The sequence below is a fragment of the Phalacrocorax aristotelis genome, chromosome 3 (assembly GCF_949628215.1).
Source record: "Phalacrocorax aristotelis chromosome 3, bGulAri2.1, whole genome shotgun sequence".
Classification (NCBI taxonomy): domain Eukaryota; kingdom Metazoa; phylum Chordata; class Aves; order Suliformes; family Phalacrocoracidae; genus Phalacrocorax; species Phalacrocorax aristotelis.
The window spans coordinates 58,516,250-58,534,052 of NC_134278.1; the positions used below are offsets into that span (position 1 = coordinate 58,516,250).

At 38.2% G+C, this 17,803-nt stretch overlaps 1 protein-coding gene across 2 annotated transcripts in view; it reads left to right on the forward strand.

Moving 5' to 3' along the window:
• NKAIN2 (sodium/potassium transporting ATPase interacting 2) overlaps positions 1-17,803 on the forward strand; it is a 557,051-nt gene that overhangs the window by 460,297 nt on the left and 78,951 nt on the right. For both annotated transcript variants that reach the window (XR_012659647.1, XM_075087553.1), the window contains exon 4: positions 11,566-11,766. Coding sequence is in view for 1 of the 2 variants with exons in the window: in XM_075087553.1 (XP_074943654.1) it covers positions 11,566-11,766 (201 nt within the window). In the remaining variant the exon portion in view is untranslated. The remainder of the gene's footprint in view (positions 1-11,565; positions 11,767-17,803) is intronic.

A 17,803-nucleotide genomic window follows, 5' to 3' on the forward strand; every position in this document is an offset into this window, starting at 1 on the left:
GCAGAACCAAGGAGTTTGTCATTTCTTAAACTTTGAGTACTAGACTATATATTTATATTCAGGCTTAACTTTGCCATTCATTTTTGAGATTAGATCTTTTTTTTAAGACGTATGCCTTAAATGTAATAATGCTTTATAGATCACTCTTTCAGATTAAATTAAAATATTTATTTTAGGTTGGAAGCATATAGGGCTTTACTGCTACCTTCTCTGGGAAAACTCAACTCCCAGTTAAGTCAGAATTGCACTAATGCATGTTGTAGAAAACTGCTTGGTACTAGGCATTCAGGGAAGCTTTAATACTTCCAATGTTTTTAGTCAAGAAAGAAAAAAAATCAGTGATATTGATGTAAAAGCTATGTGTCTTTGAGCAAACAAAAGACCTCTCATAAGTATTTTATGAGAGTTTTACTCCAAAGGAAGAGACAGAGCACATGTGGTGTAATTCTGGCACTTCATAGCAAAGTGATTATATAGCTACTGCAAAAATGAATTATTTATTGAAGTTTTTATATTTTTCCATTGGGCAGATATACATTTCCTTTAAAATATTTTTACCTAGTCTATATTTAATAAACCAGATATACTATGTTTATTCCTTGACCAAAAAAAATGAACTCTACTTTTTTGAATTCAGAGTGTTTTGCAATATTCTTAAGCACCAGGAAATCAAAGAAGAGCTCTTTGTACCATTCTTCCCCCTGTGACTGTTTTATTGTGTATACCAGCTTTCCAATTCAAAGTAATAAAAGCATCGATCTTCTAACATCTTGACAGTGGAGTTCCTCTAACTCTGCATTAGCACTAAACACAAACAAAAAATTTAGTATAAGCAGCCCCAAGAGACGCTTCAACCAGGTTTCTGCATTTCCCCAGGCTAAATCAGCTCCTGAAAACTTAATTTAAGAAACTGACACACACACTACAGTTAGAATGGTAAATCTACTCCCTGACAGTTTCTTAAATAAAGTTTTCAATCACTGATTCAGTCTACAGAGATAGAGTTCTGTTCTAGTTACTCCTCTCAAGCTGCGCTCATTAAAGATCATTGCTCCTAGTGTTTCATCTTAATCCTGGCTGCAAACTGGAGGGTCTTTGGTACAGAGCTGGATACCGAAGAGATTTTCCTTAAGTGAAATTTTAGCTAGCCAGCATGAAATGCTTGTAAATAAAATATGCACACCTAAGTACTGTGATGATATGATTCAAATGGAATGAATGTAAAAGACAGAAAACATTTTGAAATAAATTTCCTAAATTTTTGATCACTTTCATTTTTTTTTATTCCCGGTTACTTGTGATATTTCCTTGGCAAGATAGTGAGGAGCCCTAATTGTAGCTGCATCATTAAAAATCTCTACAAAATCTTTGGAGCCAATATTTATGCCACTCTAAAGCAACACTTTCCTCCCTGTCTCATTGAAGGAGACATGTCCAGGTTGTATCAAGGCAGAAAGCAGGTAAGTTAAAAACCTATTCTTGATTCCTGGGAGCATGTTTTCCCTGCAGAGTAGCATACAAGTCAGATTTGAGTTGCTGTGCTTTTACTAGTCCCATACTCCCCAGTATGTTATAGTAGGATTTTCATATTCATGTTGCAGGAAGGCAATCCATTCTCTAATTGGGCTTTTTTTGTCTGTTTTTTTGGCTGGTATTTTTCTCTTTGTTTTTTGAAGAACTGCAACAGCACTTCTAAGTTTTCAAGGAAAGACCCTTTGAATCACAAAATTATTTAGGTTGGAAGGTCACGTTGTGTAAGTCCCTTCTCAAAAGAGAGCCAATTAGATGACATTGTTCGGGTGTTTTTTTCGTCAAATTTTTAATATCTCCAAGGGTAGATGGAGTTTTTACCTCATCTCTGGGCACCTATTGTAGTCTTTGGCCTGGTTTAAAAAAGTAATAAAATAAATCCTTACATCTGGTCAGAGTTTACTGTGTTCCAGCTTGTATTTGTTGCCTCTTGTCCTTCTGCTGTGGATCTCCAAGAGGAGCCTGGCTCTGCCTTCCCTAGGCCCTCCCTTTAGGTAGTTACAGGCAGCAGCAGGATCCCCACAAGCCTTCTGCTATTAACACTGAACTGGCCCTGCACCCTCAGCCTCACTTCTGATGTCCTGTGCTCCAGGACGTAACCAGCTTGTTGGCCTTTGCCGGACTGGTTCCAGGATGTCCATGTCTCTCTTGTACTGGGAGCCCAGAACTGGATGCAAATCTCCAAGTATGCTCTCATCAGTGATGAGCAGAAACAAAGGATCACCTTCCTTGGCCTGCTGGTGACACTCCTCCTAACACAGCCAGAAGGTTGCTGGCCACCAGGACCCCAGGTCCTCTCCTGCAGAGCTGCTCCCCTGCCAGTCAGTGCTCGGCCGCCGAGAGGGCCGCATTCTCATTGAGAAGTGAGCAAACTACCAGTGGTCCTGGGTGAGAGCAGAGCAAGAGACCCCCCACATTCAACCTATCTTGGGACTAATCAGTGTAAATCTGAACTGAAAGGCAATGGTCCTTTTTGCACAACCCCGTGAGATGGAGCAAAACATCCAAACGTAAGTCTTCAGTGACAGTGGAGCCGACACCTGATGTGAACTGTCACTAAACTATCATTAATACATAGCTGATCTAGGATTAATTTTTAAGGGTGCCTGCCAGATACTAGATCCTACACTTCAGTTAATTGGGTTTTCTATGTTGTCTTTTATAAAATACCTCTTTTATGTTTGGGCTTTAATACCTGAAGTAAAATGCAGAGACAAAGACTGTTTAAAAAGGAAATATTTGCATCGGGCTGCATTGTTTTTCTTTATATTAATTTTGATTTAACTCTTAAAAAGAATAAACTTTTACAAGGCTACACTGGAAAATGCAATACCAAACAGCCATTGTTACATCACTGAATAACATGGTTTATTTGTTAACTGCTATATCTTCTACAAAAAAAAAAAAAAAACAGATTAAAATATTTGTATCTAAGAAGAAAGCGAATTAAATCATTAAATCACAGGAAACAAAAGCTTATGTAAAGAGTTTTAGGAAGAAATAGTGTGATATCTGGAAAATTACTTGTTACCACCTAATAATACCATCAGTTCAAAACTGTAGTGCTGCCCACTGAATCTGCGTAATACTTTTTGTACATCTTATATGTATTTTATAGGCTGGTATATATATTGTACGAAGTGGTACTAAATATAAGATTAGCCAAATGATGGATCTTTTTATTGAGGTGATTTTGCCATCCTAAATTAGGTGTTCTTGCATTATATATACACATATATATTCATATGTTCTTGCATTATATATACACATATACTCGTATATGCAGGTAGTCCTCTATGCTTTAGTAGCATTGCATGCCATGTAGTTAACATGTGAAAGAGTGACTATTCCTCTATGCTATTCATCTATGGATTAGCACCTTAACTGGTTTAAACTGCTACAGTTTCTTTTGCAGTACATGAGGTACTCTCCTTCATACTAGCTAAAAAATATCTAGCATGGCATCATAATATTATTCCTCAGGGTGTGCTTCTGAAAACTTAATAAAAACCATACATTTACCCAAACTTATGCACTGAATCTTTTTAAATGGCTTTGAATTGTTCTTAGGAGGCTGCAGTTTACTAAAGTGGAGGGCATTGTTGTGTCAGCAATAGCTCACAAGAGCAAAGGACATGCACTTGAAACGTTTGCTAATATCAGCTTGTCTGATACTGTGGTTTGTTTATTAATGCAGGTGAAAAAGTTTCTTTTTAGCCTGTTGCCATGAGACTTGTATTGTCAGAATAGAAGTTTGTGAATAGCTTATTTTTCATTTCTGAATCAAGGAGATTTGAACCTGCATCACCTATACTGGATATGTGGCAGTGTTAACATTTTCCATTCCAGTTTGCAAATGCTGCCTAAATGCCCTAATAAGTTGCGTTTGGAAAAGTGTAATAGTTTCTTATGAAAATGTTGAAACACATTTTTTGCAGTGTTGTTCAAATTCTTTCCTTTTCATTTTGAAATCTAAAATTAGCTAAAACTGGAATCCCTGAGTAGTTTCATTTTTCAAAATTATTTCTGAGGCACAGTGTAGAAAAAAAAAAAAGAACAGGAGAAACTGTGCATCTTGTTTCTTAGAAATAATTCAAACAATGCTCAAACGCGGGATGCAGACAATGTACAAAACACCTGTAATCCACTCTGTGCCCAAGATAAGTTAGATCTTATTATTTCTGTACTTAGATGACAGTAGTGCATGATGAAATTAGTTTTAATAAAACTAATCTGTGGTCCATGCTGAGTGGCATAATATCACACCACAAAAAGAGAGAGCAATTTCACCTACTGTTAAATTAATTACTGCATGTAAAGTGAAAAGAGTTTGATCTATCAAATCTGAATATAGCCTTAGGTATTCTAATAACCATCATCAACTGCAAGGACATGAATGAACTCTTTATGAACTAAAGTTTATCAGAATCATATAACATGGTCCTGTGACAAATGTTTTTCATTTAAAAAAGTAAATAGAACCTTTCAGACAGGAAAAAAAGGTGGTTTTCAATGTCTGTGAGGTAAGAATAGCTCAAGCAAATGGAGATCTTGCCACACGTGAACACTGAAACCTGTGACACAGTTTTTCCTATGTCATCTGGTGGAGTTGCAGCTGTGCAATCCCTTGAAAATGGTAAAAGTCACATTCAAGTGTAAAATGTGTCAAACTAACGGTCAGAAACACACTATAAATACTCAGCAGTGTTGCAATGGAGACTGCTATATGCAGGGTTTGTACACATCATGCTGAGTATGTGTTGGTGTGACTTTGTTTTACTGTCACAAATTTACAAGCTACATGAATGCTGTGGAGCTTCAGATCTGACTCTGATTCTGTGGATGATGACATCTATCAGCCTGGTCAATACTGGTCCAAGTTATACTGAACGAGCCTGAAATAGTTGATGCAGGGATAGTTACTCCGCACCATTTCCTGAACAGGGCATAAAGTCTATATGGCGCTGGCCCACACTTCCACTTCTGCATCTGTGCTTCCTCGCCATCAGCCTGTGGCTGACTTCCTGCTCAACATCTTGTCTCAGTTCTCTAAGCAGCTTTTCAGAGTCCTTCAGGAATACTTAGCACTCTCTTTCAGCTGGGTCCTTTCTATTGACTGCAGAGGAAGTCAAATCATTTAAATCTGGCTATTTTATTTCATACTGAGAATGCAAGTGGGTTGTGAGGACTAGCTATGCATTTCAAATTGATGCTTTAGCTCATCGCAACGTCCCCACGGAAGTAAACACTTCTGAAAATATTCACCTGGGCTAGATTTGAGTCAAACTGAGTAAGAAGACTCAACATGCTTTTTAGTAATTTCCCAACTCATCCATGTTTCTTTTTAATTATTCTGAAATCTAAATGCATATAAAATCACTGCCTGCTGGAAGTGCTTAGAGTGCTATAGAGCACTAGGTACAACATGAATTTATCCTCAGCCTGGTGTTTCATTAAGCCTTTCTGCAAGACAATGATCTTATGTTTTCTAACACCGCTTCTAGGATAACAATGTTGTTTCTGCGGTCTGAGAACTCTGTTCAAGTCTGCTTACTGTTTCCTGCACATGCTGCAGGTGGTAGATTTTCCCGGATTTGACAGCAGGGGCTGATTCAAACAAAAACCAAAATTTCTGTGTGATAACACAGGGACCGCAACTTCTCAGTGCCCATGATAAGTGACATTGGGCTACTGGGATGGGCTTAATTCTCTTGTTCTGCAGAAAAATATTCAAAGGATCTTAGCCCAGAATACTTTTAGTCTAATAATATTCTGTTTAAATATGAAAAATATTCATGGGATAGTAATAATCATTTTAACCTTACAATACAAACTGAAAGTTTCTCTTTTCTTTTTATGATATTTTTAATTGAAGAGCTATATAGATAGACACTTTTTGAACAAAGATGTTAATGAAAAATATTGGTGCTACCAAACTGACAAAGTTAATATTCTGGAGTTTATCAGGTATCTTTGTTTTTTTAATGAGTTGAAACAGAGCAGCAAAAAATTGTTAGGTTTGTCAATGTACGTATTCCAATACTAGAAAAATATGAAGATGTTAATTCAGATAATATTGATTGCAGTTCTAACAATTTCATAAGATTATTGATACGAATCATATCATGAATAGTAAGTGGCAATATTAATCCCTGTATAGCAGTACTTATGCTTTTTGAGGACTGTTTTATGGTATTTTATTAATATAACACTCTTGTTTCATTTTAGAGAAGAAAATCAGGACACCTGAGTCATCTCCTTCTTTCATGCTGGTATCTTTATAAGTAATTCATTGAAATCTTTGGAAATACATTTGGAATATTTTTTACATAATAATGAGAAAAGCTGACAGTGAGATAACTTTTATTAGTTTTCATGGATGAAGTTCAGAAGTAAATCGTTGGGTGGATTCAGACTGGTTAAATCTTACCTGATTAATGGCATATATGTAAATTAATTTCCATATCTGATTTGGAATTATACTGGTACAAAGTGATTTTGTAAGAGGAAACTAAAGACCAGAATTCCAGGTTACTGAAAGAAAAAATTAAAATGAAAGGGAAAGAGTCACACACATACAAAAAAGTCAGTTCAGATGGAACAGGGTAAAAAAGATCAGGAACATTAAATATCCATGATATCTACACAATTATACAATAACTGTTTCCTGTATATTAACTGTGGATTAAAAAGTAAAAAGAAAGAAACATAGCTGCTAAGCTCTATTTTGACCCTTCAGTGAGGGCAGATTTTTCTTTAGACAGGAAAAGTTCTGCTTGCATGAGAAAATGGTACTGCCTGATGGGAGCAAGTTTTAGTGGAAAAGTGAGATAACAGAAGAAAAAAAATGCCTGTAGAGGCCTCTGTGCATCCAAGGCATCTGGAACTACAAATGCTTTCAGACCCTGATCTTTTATCACTGAAACCTTGTGTGATCGTTCAGCCTCCAAGCAGCCTGCTCTTGCTAGTTTGAGCTTGAAAAATGAAACAAGTGGTTACATGGTTGTATTTGACAAAACTTGTACAGAAGCTTGGCAGGTTTGCATAGATTTCAGCAATTCCTAATTAGAAAAATGGAAGTAACTTATTTCCCATGACACAGCAAGCCACAACCATTGAAGTTGGTACAATTTAATTTCCCTGAGTCTGTAAGATCTCCTGAACTTTCAAAGATAATCACCCTGAAACACCGCTGCCTCTTTTTTCTCTTGGCACTGTGTTTGGGATCAGCTTCTCTAATCCGCACCTAACAAAATTCATCAAAACAATAATATATTGTAATTACTACATAGAGATAGTGTACTTACTAATATGGACTAGTAGTAACACAATACACACAGAGCAATCTTCAATTTGAGCACTGCTGTCCCGCTGCTACTTCTTAATGCAAAGAAGGTTGTATTTGTTTCTGGCAGCTCTTACAAAGCTTTCTGCTACCATGTTCTGTCATCAGCTGTCCTCAGCCAGAAAACATTGTGTACTGTCCATTTAACCCCAGCAAAAGTTGTTATCTACCATACTAAACACAGGCACAAAACCATTACAGCTCACCATACTTTACAAACTATGATGAAATAAAACTACAGATTTAATCTGAAGATGTCTCAGCTTCTAATCTCTGAGATCTGAATCTCTGAGACCTCCAAACTCTAGCCTTTGTATAACCCAGCAGTACTTCTCCTGACCACTACAAACACCAGCACATCTTAAGAATGTCACAAAGATGTCCTACTAAGTATTTTCCTGTTTTTTTCCTCTTTGATGAATAGCAAAATCTACTTTAATGCACCAATTTTCATTAACAGGCTTTACAAATACCAGCAGGATTTACAAGAACAGCACAGTAATCATCAATAAAGCTCATACAGATGTATTTCTCTGTCTATGAAGGAAGCAGCTGTTTGTTGAATTTAGGATAATGAAATCTTCCTTGACATACGGACTGTGAACACCACCATATCGGCATGCCCAATGCATATCAACAGCTCTTGTTAGTTTTCATAGCTTCAAGGCTTATCAGACCATTTCTCTGCATTTCCCTGAACAATGTTTGAGCCACAGATGTTGGAAAGAAAACAGACAGCAAATACACTGGAGAGTACAACAAATCCCCACCTTGCAGTGTAGACATTGTCTATGTCCACTAAAACTGTACTCAAACAGAGAACAAAGTAAATAGCAAGCCGAGTTTGTCCAAAAATAGCTCTAAATGTTTCCAGTATAGGAGACGTTAATGATAGATACATCATCCACTTACACAGTTCTACAAAGGGATTCAACTCTTTATCCGTTTTCTCACAAGAAGTAAAACTTTTTTGTAATCTGGTTGACCTTCACTGTGAGCAACAGAACTGCTCTGCTAATGTGGCTGCATACAGGGGCAGATGGCTTGAAGGTTTTAGGCAAGTTCAAAGACCGTAACAATTTATACCTGAAAAGTTTTAACTGTGCAGCAGCTGCCTTTGTAGTGAATAGGCTCCTTCTGTATTTATTCTTACCCCACATATTTTGGGGATAAGAATTTACAGGGTCTAACTTACATGTTGACTTGTCAAAACCTGATTTCATCATCGTTTTTATTGCAGCCAAGTTTGACCTGAGCCATGGATGATATCTAATCTTACCAGAACCAAATTTCATGTCTGTTTATTATTTTGCTTTCTGAAGTTGACCTTGTTTGTTAACTGGTTCAATACATAATCGCTACGCTCCTTGAAAGCCTTCTCAACCACATTATTCAAAGTTCTTTAAGACTTGAAGTTGGGGCTTTCATTAGGATTTATTTGCTTTTACTATTATAAAGCACTAAGAAATATAACATTTCTGTGACAGATATCAGGTCTATTTTATGAGCAGAGGAAACAACACAGCATTTTACTGATTACTCAGAAATAGAAATAGAATACATGTCTTGTAAAGATATGTAATTTTTCACTGGTAAGCACTAAAAGACTATCCTGAATAAAAGAAGATCATTTAGTCCTAATCATAGCATTCAACTTAACTGCCAAAAGATGATTTGAGGGCAAGGGAATTTTCTAAATATAAAAAATTATTTCAGAAAATCATCTGGGAATAAGTTCAAGGATGGAAGAAAGCTGGACTTTGTGAAGTTTTATTTACATATGTAATTATAAATATTTTAATGTGTGATTATATTTCCTCTGTAACTTGGAAATTTTCTTGTGCTTTTAACCTGTAATGTTTTGGATTACTCCACCCTTTGTATGCAAACACAACCACCTCTAGAGTAATGATGTCCTAACCAGAGAGCCAAGTTTTGAACTTTATGTTTAGCTCCTCCTTGATCCATTTTATCTTCATCTGGCAAATGCGTAACAAATACTCAGTTCCTGCAAGCCAGTTTATCCCTCTCTTTTTCAATGAATACATTTTTTCATCCTCTGTCTGCACTTTGTAAAATATTTTTAGTCCATCATGATTCTTCTGAAGGTATTGCAAATGATAAAATAGAGCCAGACAATGAGTCCTATTCATTCATGCTGCGTCTCTGATGAGAGATTAGAGGTTAAGAATTTTCCATGGTAACTAGAATGGCTTAAAGGCCTTCTGGCAATAACATGACGGATTCCAATTTTAGTAATTCAGGAATAAATCTATTACTTTAAGCAAAGTTACTCCAAAGATACCCATTCTTCAACTTCTTACACCAGGTGAGAAGGCCAGTGTGCTACTGAGGGGCTGTAACAGCCCTGACTCCAGAAAGAGAAATAGTCTTCTGGCTTCGATGTAAGGTAAAAATGCCCATTTCCAGGAAACATCTGGCAGACACTTTCTGGTGTCTGCAGCTTTCATAGGGAGGGGTCCAGAGAGAGGAGAGGTTTGTTGGGGGTGAAGACTTATAGCTATAGGCAAATAGATCTATTGTGGGGAAATTTGCGTAGTCTATACAAATATTCACTGTTGCTTTGATCACCTTCAAATGCTTAAGGTTAGTTGCATGACTAAATTCCTATGAAGCATCGTATTTTTTTCATACAGCTTATTATTTGCTGGATTGGGCTGTTGTGAGAATGTAGGGTAATTATTCTTCGCAAACATATTTATGGTCCTTCCTGCCACCTGATGGCTGGGTGTGCTCATGCAGGGTAGTCACTGAAGTATTTTTTTAATGTACAAAATTTTTGCACTTCTAGACAGGAACTGCAACTTAAAGAAAAAACATTCAGCTACACTACAGTGTTAAGTGTAATCACAGATTGATTGATGTGTCAGTCATGACATTATCCAAAACCTCTCTGGATGGACTTACCTTTGCATGAGTTAGTGCAAAAAAAAGAAAGAAAATAAGTGGGACTGAAAAGAATAATATTTTTTTGAAGGGAGAGAAGTCTGGACACAACATATCTGCACAGAATGGCATTCAATTTTTTTTTTCTTTTGGCACGGTAAACCTAATTAAACAGTTACGTTTTAAAATCTTTATGAGAATCTGAATTATTAATGTCATCAACAGGCTGAAAAAATGTAGGTTAGGTGTGGGGAGACTTTGGCTCTGCAAAGACATTACTTAAAAGCAATTTTTTTTGCATGACTTGGCACATGTACACGCAGACTAGATAGTCACACTTACAATGAGGTTACACTTATAAATTATCTATAAAGGGTTGGTAAACACTGTAGGCTATTACAGAATCCACAAAGTCCATGGTTTTGTTATAACTATGTATGACACCCTCAACTAATGTGCAACCAAGTATAATTTATGAAAGTCATAGCCGTAGTATTGTTTATGATGTATATTAATCATTTATTAATCCTTTATGAACAATTTATAAATGCAATCTTAATAGAAAACATGTCTAACTAGTCACTCCGTTGCATTAGCTGCATCGGCGTTAGAGGTTGCAGGCCTCTGCCCCTACTTTTCAACAAGCTAACCAGTCTTTAGACAAGGCAATACCCACTAGCTGTTTCCTTACAGACTCCTAGGAAGTTAGAAATCTGAGAGAGGCATTATGAAGAGGTTTTGCTTGTAAGAAAATGTACAGAATCCTTTTTTTACATCTTCTTCAATATTTCAGTAGAGCTACCACAGGCCTGCTTCACAGAGTCCATGGGACAAAACTCCCTGCAGATGACTCATACATATTAAAGTCTATGAAGTCTTGATTCCGGAGGACTCTTGTATAGTTTGGTACATCAGACCACCAAAGTATGGGCCATATTTCTAGAACTGAGCAGAGGAGGGTGCTGTGTAAATGTGCACATCCGCCAGTCCTTATTGTTTCTGCAGGAAAATGGACAACGTAACAGAAATGACTGCTATAGTCTAGGCTACCATAATGTCTAGGAACAGATCCTGTCTTGCAGGATTATTCTTCTGCTCCAAAGCAATTCTGCCAGCCAAGGTACAGCTACTTGTGCTTGCTGCAGGCAAGCTCCACTTTTATGTGGCAGTGCAGTTTTATCACTGCTCTTTGCTTCTTTATGCATCCTGTGAAATCTCTCACTGAGGCATTTCATACCAGAGTACCATCCCAGTGCATTAATTCTTCACTTGTTCTTTTGCAGGAAACAGATCTCATTCTGACCTTTAATATCTCAATGCATCGTTCTTGGTGGATGGAGAACGGGCCAGGCTGCACCGTGACCTCAGTAACCCCAGCCCCAGACTGGGCACCAGAGGATCATCGTTACATCACTGTCTCGGGGTGTTTTCTTGAATATCAGTACATAGAAGTGGCTCACAGTTCTCTTCAGATCTTCCTTGCAGTAAGTGTTTACAGATAGCTTCACTTCCACCACCTTTTCTAGATTTCTTCCTGTAGATCTCCATTACCAATGGAGTATTGTGGCAATCGTTCACAAACCCTGGCACTAAGTGTTAGTTTTGTTATGAAACTCTGTTTTCTTGCAGCTACTGCAAGACACCTGTACAAGAAAAGCCCCAACATAAATGTTTATTGCTGTGAGAGCTGCTGACATGGCACAGTCTGTTTTCCTGACCTCCATTTTGACCATTGACCATGCCACAAATCATTTATAGACGGTTACATTCAAATTACACTATAGGATATAAGTTGTGACGTAAGATGCTACAGCTATATCTGTGAAAGCCAAATTGAATATAAAAGAAAAGCCAAAATGAAGGAGAAGTTTTCAACAGTAAAAATAGATTCACTGATCAGTTTGCAGCACCTAAAACTAATCAATTTGTCTTTAAACATATTAATCAATATGCCTTTGAGGTGAATGGGAAAGATTCTTCTCAAAAGAACAAAATGTTGTACCAGTGTGAAAATCAAAACCAGAAATCTTAAATTTTTTTAGGAGGATAAGAATACACTGTTACACTGGAGAAAATTTATAAGAAATGAAACAGCTTGTTTGGGGGGAAATTGATAGGCTTTTCAACCATATTTACCTGTACTAACAATTTTGCCTTGTGTCGTCTCTGACCTAGGTGAAAAGATGACATAAACATGGAATTAATTACCTGAATGGCAATCTGCAATTTTATGTTTGTTCTAGTGATACAAACATGTTTATGCCCAGGTGGAGATATATCTGACTGCAAATAAAACTGCTACTATACATCTAGATTTGGAACAATGCCTGGGTACATGACTCCCGCTGTATAAAAATTTTGGTCAAGAGATTCCAATGTTTTGTCCCAAAAGGGACCATATTAGTGAAAGAGAGAGGAAGTCTCGTTAGCAGATCCAGAAGTTAATGTAATTTAAGTTGGACAGTCCATAATATAATCCATATAACATGGTCCCCAGCTACCCAAAAAGTGAGCAGCGTTTCCATCTGTCTGTTCCCAAACCTAGCTGTAAATGGCCAAGTACCAGTTGAGTTTGGGACAATATATTTCTGTGACAATACATCTCTGCATGGGCTCTGTGTGTAAAAGGTTGGTGGCTGATTCATCTGAAAGCCCAGCTACCTTCCTTCAGTGGAGCCATCCCAGCTCTCCTCCGTGTTCCTCAGCTCGCTGTGTTGTAGCAGAGCAAAGGGACCCTGACCGAGTATGTAGGAAGGCAGGCACTGGATAAGTCTGGAAGAGAAAAACACCCCTTTCTCCAGAAAGTTCCTGCCTGTAATTTTGACAAGCTACAGCTTGTGCAAAGGAGACAAAGAAAAAAGTGCATCGAAATCAGCATGAATAAGTAAATAAGATTAAAATAGCTTTACAACTTTATTTACAAGCAATTTTTATCAATCAAACTTAACTTATATAATCATAGAATCAAATCATTTAGGTTGGAAAAGACCCTTAAGATCATTGAGTCCAACTGTAAACTTTGCACTGCCAAGTCCATTACTAAACCATGTCCCTAAGCACCACATCTACAGGTCTTTTAAATATCTCCAGGGATGGTAACTCCGGGCAGCCTGTTCACATGCTTGACCACTCTCTCAGTAAAGAAATTTTTCCTAACATCCAATCTAAACCTCCCCTGATACAACTTGAGGCCATTTCCTTTTGTCCCTATCTCTTGTTACTAGGGAGAAGAGACCAACACCCACCTTGCTACAACCTCCTTTCAGGTAGTCGTAGAGAGTGATAAGGTCTCCCCTCAGCCTCCTTTTCTCCAGACTAAACAACCCTAGTTCTCTCAGCTGCTCCTCATAAGACTTGTTCTCCAGATGCTTCACCAGCTTCGTTGCCCTTCTCTGGACACGCTCCAGCACCTCAATGTCTTTCTTGTACTGAGGGGCCCAAAACTGAACACGGTACTCGAGGTGCGGCCTCACCAGTGCCCAGTACAGGGGCACGATCACTTCCCTGCTCCTGCTGGCCACACTATTCCTGATACAAGCCAGGATGCTGTTGGCCTTCTTGGCCACTTGGGCACACTGCTGGCTGGTACTAAGCCAGCTGTTGACCAACACCCCCAGGGCCTTCTCTACCAGGCAGCTCTCCAGCCACTCTTCCCCAAGCCTGTAGCATTGGATGAGATTGCTGTGACCAAAGTGCAGGACCCGGCACTTAGCTTCATTGAGCCTCACACAATCGGCCTTGGCCCATCAATCCAGCCTGTCCAGATCCCTCCAGAGAGCCTTTCTACCCTCAAGCCCTCCACGGAAGACATCCAGGCTTACTTTTCTACCTTATTTTTCTGTATATAATGAATGAGGAACAGGAAAACATGAGGAATAAATAGTTCAAGCTCAATTCTGTTCCTCATGCAACAAGGTTTTTTGTCTATCTGTGCCTAAACAGAGCTGTTTCTAGATTAGGTCATTCTTTGCAAGCCAGGGGAATGGTTCAGAATAACAAACCATTGGTATTCCGCTAGCTGTAGCCAACTACAGCTGGTTTTATATTTCCAATCATGTTACTGTAAATGTGATTATCATCATGTGATCTATACCATATAAGTATACGTCAATTGTCCAAACCTGGTGCTTGCAACTTTACATCATTTTCACCTTCTCAGCTGTGGGCATGGGCTTCTTTTTCAAACACAAATGCTAGTATAAATTCACTATTATATTGAATGTGGTGAGAAAGAGAGGAATTATTTGGTACTGCTCAGTGACGTATAACACAAAGTTAAAGGAGCAGATATTGCTTGGTTTTCAGCAAACTAGCTTTCATCAAACTCAAGCCTTAGATCAGATTTCTCTCCAGTTAGTAGAAAGAAATTAATCTTTCCTTTCAATTTTCTATTATAGGCACTTAAGTGGATCTTGCACTTTAAGTATAAAACTATAAATTGCAACCTATAAATGGGTTACTTGCTTTCTATTTTTATTTCTATATGTTCATGATCAAGCTAATGTTGCTCTTCACTTTTTTATGGACCAGTAACACTGCAGCATGTTTTTAAGGATGTTTTCTACTGTTCTACAGATAAAAAGTTACAAAGACATTCAGCTACACTGAGGACCACTTATAGCAGTCTTTGAAAACATTATACTGAGTGTATTTTGTACAGCTTGCCAGTAAGCTCAGAAGGAATCCAGCTACAGAAGGTTAGGCTTCATACAGATATGATATTTGCTGTGGATTACTTAGTGGAAAGAATATGACAGCTAAGATAAAAGCTATAAAAACCCCATGGTTTATACTTTCTAAAAAACAACTCCCAAGGCGGGCTGTGGAATATTTCAAGGACTGTAGACAGATATTCTGTTGAGGAGGTGCAGAATGCTCAGAGTCTCCAAGAGACCTTCTCTTCCCCAGAGCAACATGTCCTAGAAGCAAACAGCACCATATTGTGAACCATGTGAATGCTGCTGCTAATTTTGTGCAAGTCAACACAGATTTTAGGGTTTTATGTCTGAAATTTTGGAGAATTTTAATTTCTTCTACTGCTTAAACAAAGTAGTAATTAAAGCAACTGGAAAGTTAAATGCTCCCAAAGGTCAGGAGAGTCCCCAGTGTGCAGAGGGGTGGTGTTCATTGTGTAATACCAGCCTTAGAGACTAGAGACAGATGTGTTGATGCACAGTTATTTTGTCAGCTTCTTCTGAGGAGTGGATTTGGCTCAGGATAGACAAACATGTGGACAAAATTGCTAGTTTAACTCACACTGAAGAAGCAACAGAAAATTCAGTTCAGGGGCCTCTATACTGTGACCGGCAGAATGCTCATGGTTTAGAAAAGCTTTAAAATGGGGATAAATTATTTGAGAACTCATGTGTGCAAGAAAATGCTCTCATAAAACAAGGATTATCCCAATTTGGGTATTTAACATTTATGTATGGAATTACTCAATTATTGTGGTAGTTGCCTCTCTGAAGAGGTACACCACCAAAATCTCAGTGCCACACTCCATGCTTGTCAGTTTTTGCTCTGTGCTCCGTACCAATACCTCCCATTTTGTTCATTTGAGACTGAGCCACATTGCTATCACTTTATGTCTTACCGTCTTCTTCCAGCAAGTTAAAAAGAGAGAGGGGTTCAAAGTGAAGAAGGGAGAATGCAATGGAGGGGAACCTATTTCATTCTTAAGTGCAGCTTTGCAGCGTGCAGTGCTGCAAAATAAACAAACATATTTTCAGGGCACCACCTGCAGCACGCAGCTGTATAGAACTGAACAGAACTGCTAAGGGTGTGATTTGTTCCGCTTTGTGTGAAACCCCAGGGTCTGGGAAAACATGTGGGGAAAGTATTTCCATGAAACAACTCCCTCCTTTCCTGCCCTCCCCAATTCTTGGTGAATATCATAGTTGAACTGTAAAGGGGAGAGCTTAGCTTCATCACACTTTGACAGAAACAGTAATTTATTTAACATTGTGCTGATACATGGAGAAAAAATGCATAGTTTCAGCCACAGCCAATTTGTTTGTTTTGTTGAACAAAGCTAACCCTCAAGGCAGCCTGTGCTCACACACTGAGCAAAATCCACCTCTTGACTCTTCTCTCCCAGGGAAGTTCTGTTTACAGGGCTATGACATCTTAACCACCTGGACCATCCAATGTGCTCTCCAAGCACCACAATTCTGCCTGTCCTTGGTGCCTACATATTACCAAAATGAACTGGTCTGGTGATGGCATGACTTGGATACCCATATGCTTCATATATTAGAGTGTCCTTATGTGCTTAATGGTTATTGATTCTTGCTGCTTACATCAGAGAAGCTATTTCATTTTCAGGACTACTGGGTTATCAAGGATAGATATACTTAAATTACTGATCTCTGGAGACAATTGTTCCAGGTAAAGAATGAGGTCAGTGGTATTAATGGAGATTTGATTTGCTACTGGTTTGTGAAATTTGAGTTGCATCCTATATAATATTTAGAGAGGCTGTATGTAAGTTCCCAACCACCCCTAAACAATAGGAGGTACTGCTGCCACTTCACCATGGGAAGGGTAGTGCCTGGGAGGGACACAGTGCAGGGTATGCACCCTTGCTAACCTTGGCATGCAATGTCGGTGCTTAAGGTGGTCATTGGCTCTGTGTATAAATAGTATATGCATCCCAGCTTTTTGGTCACACAGCTAAAAAGGGGTCACAAGCTCACAGTTTCACAGGCACCCACATCCATCAATGTCTAATTCTAGCTATGGATCCTACATACAATTTTCTTCATTTGCACTTTTTATTGAATTCTTGTCTTATAACAGAAGGTGGAAATCTTTTCAGTTCAGGCCCTGAGCTGTAGTTCAGGTCAGTGGGTTCTGCTTCCAGGACTACCAAAACATCCTCAGGAAAGTAATTTCATCTCTCTCTCTGTGTCTTCCCAAGTGCTGCAGAGAGGAAAGCATGCCTACATTTTTCATGTTCAGTTTATAAGACACTGTACCATTTGCGTAGATAGGGATCTCTCAGATCCCTCAAAATGCCTCTAAATGTGGATGACACCCAGTACAGTAAGGCCTTTGTGTGGTACAAGGAAATTGTAATAACAGTAATTGCACTTCATCCAGAAATGGAGTTCAGATTCTCTATGTCTTCCTTCTGCCTGTGTTTTACTCTTTGATTATGCATGACCTGCCCCCACTCCCACAAGGCTGTTCTTGAAAAAGCCAACAAATTAAAATCCATTTGTAGATCAAAACTCTGAAAATATGCAAATAATATTGCATGATAAAAAATCAGCCTTGGAGATAAGTGTGACAGAATTACATATCTATTTGCCAACGCAGGATTAAAAGTATTTATTATGCTTGTCTTTTCCTCCTCACTTACACACTCACAAGTCTATTGATTTTAGTGGAACTAAGTGCCTGAGTTATGGGAATAAGACTAATGTGAAGGCATCACCTTAGCCAATTTGTTTTTTAGTTACATAGCCCTCGAAAAGATGAACTGTGTAATATTATTCCAGTAAAATGAGTGGGGAAAAA